A 14253-nucleotide genomic window follows, 5' to 3' on the forward strand; every position below is an offset into this window, starting at 1 on the left:
ACAGCTGAAAGGGCAAGCTTGTTTGATGATGGCATTCTAAACAGCGATCCTCAGATTGCGAATCTGATCACCAGGCCATGCCAGGTAAATAAAAGGTAACACAGGTAACATTAAATAATAGATAATGCCTCACTTAACGGTACCTACAAACAACACCTGTAAGCTTCAAATACTGTTGTAGATTTCCTGTTCGTTGAAAAATATAAAACTACCTACTATTCTAATTAAAGAACGTAAGCTGTTTACAATCATAACTAAAAAACGTAAACTGTCTATAATCCTAACTAAAAAACTGTAAACTGTCCGCAATCCTAACTAAAGAACTTAAACTGTCCACAATCCTAACTGAAGAACGTCTCGTGACCATTGTTGAAATATTCTTTGATCGAGAATTTAAACTTGAAAAATTGTTAAGTAATTACCTTAATGATCAACGTTGTTTTAGTGACATCAGTTGTTAAGCAATTACCTTGTTGACCAACGTTGTTTCAATAACATCAGTTGCTGGTCGCATTCTCAATGAAACAAAATATAAAACCTTCAAAAATTCGTCCTATGTGAAGGAATGGTAATTTCCATGTGTCACTGTCAGAGCAACTTGGGTCTACTGACGCTGGACATTCATAAAATACTTGAAACTATTAAAGAAAACCAAAGAAGCGTCATGTAAAGATGAGTGAACTCAAAAGCTTCTATCGTTTCAGCATCGAAGATTCTTCTTCTCTCGATTTATTGAGATTGCTGACGATGATGAACGGACTAGCATCGGTTCTCTTTATCGTATTAGAACTCACAAATCCGTAGTAGTAGCTTTTCTATCTCAGATAACAAACACCTGTATTTTTATGGTTTGAGAATCCAAAATACTTTAGGTATTACAAAGTAAGGTTTAAAGGAACGTAAAAAAAGTCTGATAAGTTTGATTATGTATATAAGCTGTTACATGTATGGTTTAACGTTTTCGTACACCTTGTTAACCGAGGATTTTAATGTTTTAAAATTAAACACTCGTTCTTTAAATAAATTTGAAAAAAATCTAACATAACATTTCCAATGGACCTTTTGAAGCTGGAATGAAACCGATAGAGCACAACGATAAATCTGCAATAAAAGGGAGCTTTAAAACAGTGACAAAGCATACGTTGCCCAACATATCTACTAACAGAGTGACAGACATTTCATATTCTAATGCAACAAGCGATGCACGACGTCATATCTAATTCAAAACATATTTTAAAGTTGTGATGGACCAAACAGGACAAAACACAAACTGTGTAAAAAAAAAAAAAGAGCTTTTCAAGTTCTGACGAAGCGAATGGTGCACAACACTAGATCTACTAAAAAGTTTTTTAAGTTGTGATGGAACAAACGATACATAACATTAAACTATCGATATTTCGACCACCAACCTGTTTAATTACATATTTTAATCATTATATAACATTCTTCAAATGTTTCCTTTCGTTGTAATGTATAATATCGTGCAGAGTTTGTCGATAACATAGTCACCTCGTACCGTTGACGTCACTTTTCCCTGCTTCACGATGTGGTAACAGAGATGTCGGAGGCAAATTAAAAGGGGGAAAGGTTTATTTGACCGAGGGAACTTGCGCCAATGACGCGTCTATTACGGCCGGGGGTCCATAATTCCCTAGAAACGCTTGGGTTTTGGATTAAATTTTATGTTCTCCTACTATTCTGGAGATTAATTTTCCTAATTTTGGTGCATTTTTAATGAGACGGATTAAAAAGTGGAAGTCCGTCATAGTGTATACTGTATAACTTTTTTAAACATGTTTAGTGAATCTTCACGAAAATGTTCAAGCTTTTAGTAAACGTTAGGTAACAAGTTTCTCGTAGATGGAAAATAAATTAGAGTTTTTAATTAATTACTCATACTAAAAATATCTTCGTGAATATATGGAGTAAGAATATCGCCTGCTTCACGTGACTGCATATATACGACCAAATAGTAATAATTTTTATTATTTGTACACTTGTATTTAAAACAAAGGGTATTTTTTGGGCACCCTATGTTTAGTGTTTCTAATAAACATGACGAATATCATATGAAAGGCAACACTGAACTGTACACTTCGTTCAATACGCCATTCTTACTGTGATATCACGTGATAGTGGCTGTCCGCAAGGGGGAAGGTGGATCTCCTCCCATGGAAGATGAGAAAGATTTATTTCTTTATTCATTTGCTTTGTTTTATCTGACTTGTGGGCCGTTCATGAAATACTTTCTGATAACCTCACATAAAGAAAATCGATCCATGATAATCCCCAACAATATTCACCAGGGACCCAATTGAAAAAACGAAGCATCCAACAAAAATCGAACAAAATGTTTGCTATTGTACTGCTACAAAAGGGACTTCTATCCCATTAGTGTGTACAGAAAGTTTCTTACCATTCACGTGCTATACGTTAAGAACATCATGAACGTTTAAAATATCATCCCACACATAATGATTATTCTAACGTGGAACAGCAGACAGGTGGTGCAATTTCTGCAGTTCATTTTAAAGACTCGAATCTGTTCTAATACTAATGGTGAGGCGATACGAGTATCGAATCCTAAAGACGAGATACGACAATTTTCTTCACGAAATTTGGCATGCTTTCAGTAAATATTATAAATCTTTTGTACAGAGGAAAAACAGAATTTCCAGTGAATTACTTTTGTTAAAACTTAATTATTCCATAAAGATAGATGAGTATCTAATACTACATGTTGTATTAATTTATTTTATCAAAACATTTCAAAACAAATTAACAATAATAAAATAGACTGATATTAACTTTTTCATTTTACTTCTCTTGACAGTTGCCTTTAGTTAATAAAACCTGATAATTTGAAAAACATCAAAAACAGTGCAAACTGTGAAGTATGTAAGACAATGTTAGTGATATAGTTAATAAATTACAGACAAGAATGTCCAACTTTGTAATAAACCGGTGGTGAAACTTCTATATCTAGTTGCGTATCGTATCGATTACCATGACGATAATACGTACTGCCAAATAAGACTCAGATTATTGCGCGCGCACTTCATTTTAACCAAAGTGAACAAAGAGCGGATGTAAATATATTTCAGAAGATATTTTGTACAATAATATATTAAAAGCTTATCAGAATTTTTAAAAAGGTCTAATATTAGGTCGTATTATAACATTTGTTTTTTTTTTTTTTTAATTTCGCACAAAGCTACTCCATGGCTATCTGTGCTAGCCGTCCCTAATTTAGCGGTGTAAGACTAGAGGGAAGGCAGCTAGTCATCACCACCCACCGCCAACTCTTGGGCTACTCTTTTACCAACGAATAGTGGGATTGATCGACACATTATGACGCCCCCACGGCTGAAAGGGCGAGCGTGTTTGGTGCGACTTGGATTCAAGCCTGCGATCCTCAGATTACCAGTCAAACGTCTTAACCCACCTGGCCATGCCGGGCCCTATTTACTGGAAGTATTACGTAAAGTTTGGTCCTGACTAAATCAAGAAAAATACAGAAGTGACACAGGTCGTATTTAATGAAGGCTTAACTAACGTTAGGCTTAAGGTAAGCGGAGTTACGGTTTTCCATGTCTGTGATTAAAACTTCTTTCTATTAAAAAGTACTGTTTTAATAATTATGCTAATTTGATTACAAATGTTTTGCGAGTCTCTGCCAATAAAAGATATATATATATAGATTTAATTCTAAAGAGATGCAAGTGAACCACACTCTTCTGTTACCAAACCATACCTTTCGTTACGTGAATTTTAATGAAAATAATTAACCGTCTGTGTTACCTGCCACCTAGCAGCGAACGTTTGAAGTTTGATCCTGTATTTTAGTTTATCGGTTGACATTCTGAGTGGAATAGTAATTAAATACTTCACAACACTAGTCGGATTAGCGACAGAAAGTAAATAATGTTCATGTATTTGGTAAATTATGCTGGTGGGTGATAGTTTAAAAACGTGGGTGAACATAACTGACAAACACCATGATGTATGTATATATATGAAGTAAGAGAGTGGATGAATCGTTTTATCCGTCGTAATTTACAATAGATCTGAAGCGTAGATATGGGTCCTTCCCCGTGAATACCGAGGCATATTGATCACATATTATCTTTCAGTTTTTATGTGCAATAAACTCCTTTTGTATCCCTTAATAAAAAAATAAAACTTCCATAAACCCTATTACATTTGATATATGATTTTATTTATTTTAATGTTCATTTTATAAAAAAAAAATTAGATCAATTTCAGCCTTCAATATAAATACAATGAAGTAAAACACAGTTCTTCCAGTTTCAACAATAACTCACCACAGGTATCGAAACTCGGTTTGCGGCGACATAACTTTGTAGGCTTGCCACTGTTCCACTGGAAGGAGTACATAGAAGGTGTAGCTAACTTTTAGCATTTGGTGTTGTAATTCCTCTCCCAGTTATCCTGTCATTTGTGCTCGTTATGGGATTAAACCTTGAATTTTATCATTATAAACTCTCAATATTACTATTGAGTTGTTGAGAGGTATATACAAGCATGGGTCTGATGCCTTGAAACCAAACTGTTACATGCAATTTGAACTGATTAAATATGAAAGGCTTAATCGAGTTGCTAGCTATAAAGTCGGTTCACAATATTAAATTAAAGAAACAACAACAATAAAACATGTGTTTGAAACATTGCAAAATGAAGAAAGATTTTAATGTGGGAAATATTGCTAATAATTTCATTCCACAGTTCCTTAAGTTACGTTATAGATCTAGAACAACGAATGTTACATTTACGATCACCATTAAATTTACAATAGATACAAATGTTTTGGGCCTGGCATGACCAAGCGTGTTAAGGCGTGCGACTCGTAATCTGAGGGTCGTGGGTTCGCATCCCCGTCGCGCTAAACATGCTCGCCCTTTCAGCCGTGGGGGGCGTTATAATGTGACGGTCAATCCCACTATTCGTTGATAAAAGAGTAGTTCAAGAGTTGGCGGTGGGTGGTGATGACTAGCTGCCTTCCCTCTAGTCTTACACTGCTAAATTAGGGACGACTAGCACAGATTGCCCTCGAGTAGCTTTGTGCGAAATTCAAAACAAACAAACAATACAAATGTTTTTGTTGCGCGTGCTTATTTTTAGAGCAAAGCCACATTGTGCTATCTGCTTTGTCCACCGCGGGGAATCAAACCCCAAATTGTAGACTTCTTGCCATCCTACCAGGATACATTTGCTGTGAACTTTTTAAACCATAACAACAACCAAAAACACCCACCTTCTGGTGGCGATGACTTTAATAATAATTTAAATACGATGTAATCAGGTTCGCGGTTCGTCTCTTAATTGAACCAAGTATTGTGTAATAAATTCCTTGGAGGGAAAGTTTTGTTAAAAACTGTTCATAAAGCTATGTCTAAAATTGATATATTCCAAATCAAAAACAACATATTAGAGATTTAAACAACATACGATACTTTGTTTAAAAAAAAACTCGAATAAAAAGAGAGGAATGTTAGAGGTATGTATCTTACCACATCTGGTAAAGGACTCAGAATAGACTTGAAGACCAAACTTTGGCATGAACTGTTACAACTCAGTTTAACAAAATCCAGTCTTACCTTGTTCTTCTTTTTCTTTAACAATGTCCTTAGGGGTCTTATTGTTTTTCATGCCTTTCCAGTACTTCTTTTCATATTGGGCCTGAAACAAATTAGATATTCCATTCTGTATTTGATGTATATGACGAAGAAGCTCTAAAACTTTGGGATTTTCACTAATGCATCGTATCTGTTTACGTTACTGTTCTAAAATCATTTAATGGAGCTTAGCTGCAGCTGTAGATGGGGCCATAATTATTGTTACATACGTATTAGTTCCAAACTAGTTCAAAATTATAATGGTATATATAGGAGTACATTCTCCGATAATGAGAAGCATGATGGATAATCCTGAAAAGGTATACTAATTGAAACATACCATCAAGTCACATGACTCAGATATCCAATAACTTATCAGCGAAACGTAAAAAAAAGGTTACGCTAAAATCAATAGGTGCGAAAAATTAATGTTACAAGAGCCATTGATATGTTAAGAAAGAGCTCGACACAGGGTAATTACGATGTTTTAAAACAGTAGAAAGCTAGAACAAAGTGGGTTGGAGGATAATGAAGGATCTCGGATGCAAGATCACCATTATGAATAGCCCGAGTTATCTACGATATCTTTTGTATCAAGTCTTATAGCAAATCAGTTCTTCATTTTATGTACCTGAATAAGGCTGTCAAATAATTTCGAACTCAACGATGAGCAAAAGCGATACAAGTGTTTTGAGAAAACACGAAATCAGGTATTAAAAAAACACCAAATTTTTATTTTGATATCTATATAATTATCTGTCTTTCTATAAGAATAACCAAACAAGTAATAAAAACAGCTGATTTTTTTTTCTTGTATGAACAATAATAGTTCCATTAAACTAATAGAATATAAACCAAAGTATAATCCATCACGTAGTATTTCTTTTTAGGCTTAACTTTTCTTTAAAAATTCCCTTTACATCCTCCATCGCACCAAACATGCTCACCCTTTCAGTCGTGGGGGCGTTATAATGTGACGGTTAATCCCATAATTTATTGGTAGAAGAGTAGCCCAAGAGTTGGCAGTGGGTGGTGATGACTATCTGTCTTCCTTCTAGCCTTACACTGCTAAATTAGGGACGGCCAGCGCAGATAGCTCTCGTGTAACTTTGCGCGAAATTCAGAACAAACGGCCCGGCATGGCCAGGTGGTTAAGGCGCTCGATTTGTAATCTGAGGGTCACGGGTTCGAATCCCGATCGCACCAAACATGCTCGCCCTCTCAGACGTGGGGGCGTTATAATGTGATGGTCAATCCCATTATTCGTTGGTAGAAGAGTAGCCCAAGAGTTGGCGGTGGATGGTGATAACTAGCTGCCTTCCCTCTAGTCTTACACTGTTAAATTAGGGACGGCTGGCGCAGATAGCCGTCGAGTAGCTTTGTGCGAAATTAATAACAAACAAACAATCAAAACAAACCAAACCCGTTACATCAACGAGCTTACCTCCTCAGAAAGTAACGAATAGCGAAATTTCTTTCTCATATTTCATTATTTTTAAAATTTAACAGTTTAAAATAGTTTTTAAAGACCTTGTCTTTTCCTATAATTCCAAGCTTGTCCTTTGTTGCTAGGTTTTCCGCTATTCTTGCGAACTTAAAAAAATTTCATTTTTGAATTTATAAAAAGAACAGCTCAATAAGTTTGACGTTTTTGGAATTTATCAGGTTTGGAAAGTACTTTACAAGTCGTCAAGTCTGTCTGTCTATCGCAGAGTGACATAAACACAACGGAATTTTAACAAATGCCATACACAGAGTGGTTAATGCCTTATGTTTGGATTTGACAAGCAAAGAAAAGTTCAACTGCCTTTTGCGCTTAATTTTTCACGGCCGACGACAAGTTTAACTCCTTTTGCGTTTAATTTTTCACAGGAAACGGGAAACGTCAACTTAAAGTCCTTTTCTATACATGTCCCAAGATCGGTACGTGGGTGGCGAATTGTTCGTTTTCACATTTGTTTATAGGGTTAGAAAATAATGTTGAGAATAACGCGAAGTATCTTAGCAAAATAATTTAAAATGAGAAGTAGTGTTAAATATTAATTAATACAAATATATATGTTTGACCATGTGTGATACATGCTTAGCATGGTTTGGTGGTTAGGACACGTGACTCACAATCTGTGGGTCGCAGGTCCGAATCCCGCCATTGAACACACTCGAACTTTCAGCCATGGAGGCATATTATGTGACGGTTAATCTTCCCTTTCCGTGTTTAAAAAATAGTTCAACAGTAGGCAGTGGGTAGTACTAACAGCTTTCTCTATAGTGTGTAGCTTCCTTTCATTTTTTGAGGATGTTAAGATGTTACGGGCTATTCCAATATTCGTGGCTATAAGGTCAGCCGACAATCGACCATCTCTTTTAAATTAGTAGTGGCAAATTCAAATAGACCTCCAGTTTTCTTGCGCGAAATTCAACGAAAACCATACGCTTTATTACACTTTGTAAGAAATAATTGAATACATCGGTTAACTTAGGTCGAGAAGAAAGGTAGGTCTTCAGCTGTCATTCATTCAGTGAACACATTAACATCTTGATGAAGTAAGCCTCGTTTGCGAGTCCATTGTCAAACGTCTTTACCTCTTTTAGAAATACATAGTCAAACAGTTAAAACGTTATTCTTTTTATAAAATACATCATGTATTATACGATATCTTTCTCACTGCGACGCGGGCCTGGCATGGCCAAGCGCGTAAGGCGTGCGACTCGTAATCCGAGGGTCGCGGGTTCGCGCCCGCGTCGCGCTAAACATGCTCGCCCTCCCAGCCGTGGGGGTGTATAATGTGACGGTCAATCCCACTTTTCGTTGGTAAAAGAGTAGCCCAAGAGTTGGCGGTGGGTGGTGATGACTAGCTGCCTTCCCTCTAGTCTTACACTGCTAAATTAGGGACGGCTAGCACAGATAGCCCTTGAGTAGCTTTGTGCGAAATTCCAAAACAGACAAACAAACAAATCTTACTGCTACGGTGAGTAAAAAAGTCGTCTAGGTTATTCCCTCAAACACAGCCCTCCCCCCAGAAAAAAAGGATAAAAGTCCTTCCTATACACTATGCACAAAATATTGACAAACATTTATTTATGTTAATACGTTAATTTTCAATCTTACTACGAATATACGACAGTTTTTTTATTATGATGTGAATCACCAGAAACAATTTCAATTAGACAAAGCAGTTTGCAGCGCCATGTTGTAATTTCGCTACAGATTGTCTATTTCTCACAGCTATTTACTACCTAGGATACAGGCTACCACAATACGTAGAATGTTAGAAAAGTCTTCTTCACCGTAATAAATCGTGTAATCACTTAACCTGTAATATTTTTTCATCTTTAAGATTTTGGCCAATGAACATAAAGAAAAAATATGCATTTTGCGTTGTTAGATTCAACCACTTATTTGAGTAGAGCTTCCAAAGATGAAAATAAGAGAGAAAAAAACCTTTTTTAGCATTTAATAGGGAATATGTGAACACTATGAAATTAGCCTAAATACTAGCTGGCCAAAAGTTTACGACCATACTGAAACGAAGCGTTAATCGGTACACACATAACGAAATTTAGTCATTTGTATTCAAGCATTAGCGTTGTCAACATCTCCCACTGACATCTCCTGTGTTACATTGGGTAAAAACATGGCAAAGGCTAAAAAGTTGACAGAGTTTGAACGTGGCAGAATTATCGAGCTGCAAGAGCAAGGTCTCTCTCAACGTGCCATCGCTGGTGAGATTAGGCGTAGTAAAACTGCTGTTGCAAATTTCTTAAAAGACCCTGAGGAATACGGAATGACAATTTCAAGTTGTCGGCCCAAGAACATTTCGCCGGCGTTGAGCAGGAGGATTCAACGGGTTGTGCGGCAAAACACCAGCCGATCGGCCAACCAGATTAAGGCCCTTACGGACGTAGAATGCAGCTCAAGAACAATAAGACGGTTTCTACGAGAGAAAGGCTTTAAAAGTCGTAAACGTCTTCAAAGGCTACGCCTCCTTCCACACCACGAAACAGCTCGGTTAAACTTTGCTGAGAAGCACCAAACATGGAACGTAGAAAAGTGGACGAAGGTTTTGTTCTCTCATGAGAAAATATTTAACCTGGATAGTCCAGATGGCTTCCAACGTTACTGGCACGATAAGGATATCCCAACGGAAACATTTTCTACACGACACAGTGGAGGAGGTTCTATCATGACCTGGGGTGCTTCCTCCTTCCATGGAACAATGAAACTTCAGGTTATATAGGGGTGTCAAACAGCAACTGGCTACATTAGTATGTTGGCTTACTGACTAAAGGCCCTCGCTTGTGTGGAAATGACTGGATCTTTAAGCAGGACAACACTGCAATCCACAATGCCCACAGGACAAAGGACTTTTTCATGGCGAATAACATGATTCGTTTGGATCATCCAGCTTGTTCGCCCGAACTGAACCCCATTGAAAATGTTTGGGGGTGGATGGCAAGGGAAGTCTATAGAAATGGACGTAAATTCCAAACAGTGCATGATCTTCGTGAAGCCATCTTCACCACTTGGAATAACATTCCAGACAGCCTTCTGTAAACGCTTATATTGAACATGCCAAAGCGAATTTTTGAAGTTATTCGCAATGACGGTCGTGCAACTCACTACTGAAACTTCTTGTTGGGCATTTTCTATCCTGTTTAGGACTTCTTTTTGGTATGGTCTTAAACTTTTGACCAGCTAGTATTTAGGCTAATTTCATAGTGTTCACATTTTCCCTATTAAATGCTAAAGGTTTTTTATTTTTCATTTTCATTTTCTTATTTTCATCTTTCGAAGCTCTACTCAAATAAGTGGTTGAGGCTAACAACGCAAAATGCATATTTTTTCTTTATGTTCATTGGCCTTAAGATTTTGGCCAGTAGTGTGTATAAAGTTTGTTTGTTTTGAATTTCGCGCAAAACTACACGAGGGCTATCTGCTCTAGCCGTCCCTAAATTAGCAGTGTAAGACTAGAGAGAAGGCAGCTATTCATCACCACCTACCACCAACACTTGAGCTACTTCTTACCAACGAATAGTGGGATTGGCCATCACACTATAACGTCCCCACGGCTGAAATATTCGAACATATATATATAAAAGCTTTTTTGGTAATGTAGGTTTTCATGTAGGTACAATTAAATGATATTTTATATTATTTGGACTTTGGTTATCTTAGGACATGAAAAGTTGCTCCCCTTATATGTGATTGTAAAAACAAAACAAAAAACCCACGTGTTAAAACTGCAAAATATAAAATGTGAAACCGCAAACTTGCATGCTTTTTTACATGGACCCAACAAATCTTTATGTATAATTTGGTGAAAATCCATCCAGAGGAGGCGTGGTAGTGGTAAAAAACGTAAAAAAAAGATCTATCCACATCTTGCGAAGTAGTTACAGGGATATATATATAACAGACAGTACTATTATATTTATATAAGTACATTCTGTAAGTCACGTGTACAAGAAGAACTGTCATAAGTAATTAAAAGTACTTCTATTAATTTGATTGGACCAGCGACAGCTCTAGAGTTCGTCTAGTGGGATATTTGACCGTTCACATCGAATTCTTGGTTTGATTTCCATAAAGCAAAACTGCCTTTCCAACTGACCACTCTCAGTTTTAAGCTGTATTTTATCTGATATTTTTCAGTTTTAGTTTTGTGTTAGTTTCATAATAACCACTTTGTGTTTAATGTTCAGCTGTTACAATGAACGTGTATTGCATTGTTTATTGTATTAGTGCTACTGTTCAGTGTCCAGTAAAGAAAAAAAATCGTGTTTTTTTATGCACGTCATTTATTAGCGTGTTTATTTTGTTGATGATATTGTCTGGTGTTAAGTAAAGTTTCGTGTTTTCTGTTGTACATTACGGCTATAGCTGGGAGCGTCTGTTGTATTGTTGCTTCCATTAATTGTATTGTTTGGTGTTCAACAAAGAGATTCGTGTTATTTGTTGTACACATTGGATATTGCTCTTAAAAACTGTCGTACTGTTTGTTGTGTTGTCCAATGTTTACTAATGCTTTGTGTTTCATTTTATTTAGTCTATTACTGTCTACATTTGCCGAAGTTTAAATATTCCTGTTATTAGGTGAGAGTACATTCGTAATTAACTGCATAAGGATTAACGTAAAGTTACAATTACTTTGACTAAAAGTACTAGAAAATTCCATTTCTTGCATGTTAAATTCTTACGAATCATTTGAAGCACCTCGCAACAGTGTTGAATGCTTAATAGCGCAAATTCCTCATAAATCTTTAGATTACTTTACGTGATGTTTTAGTTAATAACACAGACTTAAGAATTTAAACTTCATAAAATTTTTGGTTTTAATGATAGATTTTCTACAATTTAGCTACGCAAATTTCGAAAATAACATTCTTTTTTTCTATCACGTAAGGATTTCTTTTAACACTCCTACGAAAAGTGGGGCCTAATAGGCCCCATTTAAATGACATTTAAATTGCCATTTGATGAAATGGCAATTTCATTTAAATACAAATTTATTAGCCTAATATTAATAACCTTTCAAGTTGCTCTGGGGCCTATTTGGCACCACTTTTCGTAGCAGTGTTAACAAATCGGAAACCAAAATAGAAAAACAACAACGACTCGTATTTAGATCAAATATTATTTCGTTTACCACAATGAACATTTTATTATTATTACGTTTGTTATATTTGGGTTCTAGAACGATCGATAAAACTCTCACGTTGCGATTGGTCTAGAGAAGTCTATAGCAAGTGGTTGTCAATATTTTAAGTACAACAAAATGTGACCAGATTTCAGTGAACCTGATTCACTTGTGTAAAAGTACGTGAGATGTTTTGTGAAAAGCCTGCATGTGATGACGAAAAATGGATATAATTTTGAAATTCAGCACACAGTAATTACCATAAAACGTGTAAAATTTTCAAAAACAATAAAACTAAAGCGGGCCTGTGCTATTCAAGAACGTACAACGTGTGAGGAAGAGAATGGCATGTCTTAATGATTAGGGCAGTGGGTGGTACTAACTAAACCAAAGCAGGGACATCTAGCGTAGATAACCCTTGAATGCCTTTGTGTGAAATTCGACAGCAACAAGAAATGTACAACATATACAAGTTACTCCTAACAGAATCTGTGATTGATTATCTTCGAATGGCTCTCAACAGGTTCTTCATTTGAATAATAATAATTATGCAAATAAAACTCTTTCCCGTTACAATGTCTGTATTAATAAACGACCAGCTTTAAGCAGGTAGAAGAATCAGTTTAATTTTCCTTTATGTTGTTAAATTGAAATATCTTTTTTTTTCATGTTCCTCCTCCCCTCTCAGCGACAAGTCTTCATGGTGGGAAGAGCACAGGTGGCGCATTGCGTAGCTTCTTGCTCAAGAACAAACAAACCCTTTTTTCACATATTAATCAATTAAGACAAATAAATTATTCTAATTTTAATGTCCCCGTCACACTCGTCCGTTCAGCCGTGAGGATGTTATAATGTGTGGTCAATCCCACTATTCGAATGTCAAAGAGTAGATCAAGAGTTGGCAGTGAGTGGTGATGACTAGCTGTTTTCCCTCTAATCTTTTACCGCGAAATTATGGACGGCCAACGCAAGATAGCCCTTATGTAGCTTTGCGCAAACTTCCAAACATATCAAATTTAATTTCAACATGGTTAGTTATGATGTTCACAGACTGTTTTTATATCTTTTTAATACAAAATTCAGCTCTGTGCAACAGAATTACTTTTCAATTAAAATATTTATGTTCTTAAGTAATAATAAAAAATGTAATATTAGTTTGTTTTAGGCTACAGCAGAAACTGACCGACAAATGACAAAAATACAGAGGTAAAGACTTATATATTACACATTGTCGGAGTGCGAAAGACTACTGAACAGAATCAAAACTTCTGTGAGTGATGAAAACGACGCCAGGGTTGCTCCCGTAGAAGTGACAAAAGTCACTCAATTGGTGAACGGCTAGAATTTTGCCCTCTTTCCATGCAAACAACCGAAACATACTACTGGTACGTAAGTAAAATAACATATCAAATTGTAGTACACAGAAAATAAAAGCCACCTTCCAAATTGTTTCGTGTAATATTACAGTAGATGTGTGTTTGAGAAGGGGTGGTGGTGGGACTCTGAGAATGCCGGAGTGGCCCCCTTCACGAATATTTTGCCCTAACACTGAAGCAAGATGGACGTATCAATAAAACACAAAATTATGTATTTTAGTGAGATGACAAAACTATACGAATAATTTCAACTGATGTTCTGGGAATGAAAATCTCAGCAGATGTTGTGGAAATACACACACGCACAAGTCCTCTCTCTGTATTTAGACACATACATACAGAAAATTCCTATCTTTGTATTTCAAATTAGTGTATAGTGAAGCTGGATCAGTACAGGTGAGCAGAATTAATTTTTTGTCTGTTTCTTGATGATAAAACGAAACTGTAGAGAAGACAAACAGACGTTGTAAACTCCAAAAGTATGAATACTATAGATGTGATAAAGGACTGGTTCATATATGGTATTTTACGCCTGGTAAGACGCACTTTTTTCTTTAAAAATACCTTGAGAAATCCCCATGCGTCTTCTAAGACAAAAGTTAT

General features: G+C 36.2%; 1 protein-coding gene across 4 annotated transcripts in view; it reads right to left on the reverse strand.

Moving 5' to 3' along the window:
* The window catches only part of LOC143230540 (uncharacterized), a 116457-nt gene that overhangs the window by 12237 nt on the left and 89967 nt on the right, over window positions 1-14253 (reverse strand). For all 4 annotated transcript variants that reach the window (XM_076464291.1, XM_076464290.1, XM_076464288.1 and 1 more), the window contains one exon: window positions 5619-5700. In XM_076464291.1, the coding sequence (XP_076320406.1) occupies window positions 5619-5700 (82 nt within the window). The remainder of the gene's footprint in view (window positions 1-5618; window positions 5701-14253) is intronic.

The sequence above is a fragment of the Tachypleus tridentatus genome, chromosome 10, assembly GCF_004210375.1.
Source record: "Tachypleus tridentatus isolate NWPU-2018 chromosome 10, ASM421037v1, whole genome shotgun sequence".
In the NCBI taxonomy this organism is placed as follows: domain Eukaryota; kingdom Metazoa; phylum Arthropoda; class Merostomata; order Xiphosura; family Limulidae; genus Tachypleus; species Tachypleus tridentatus.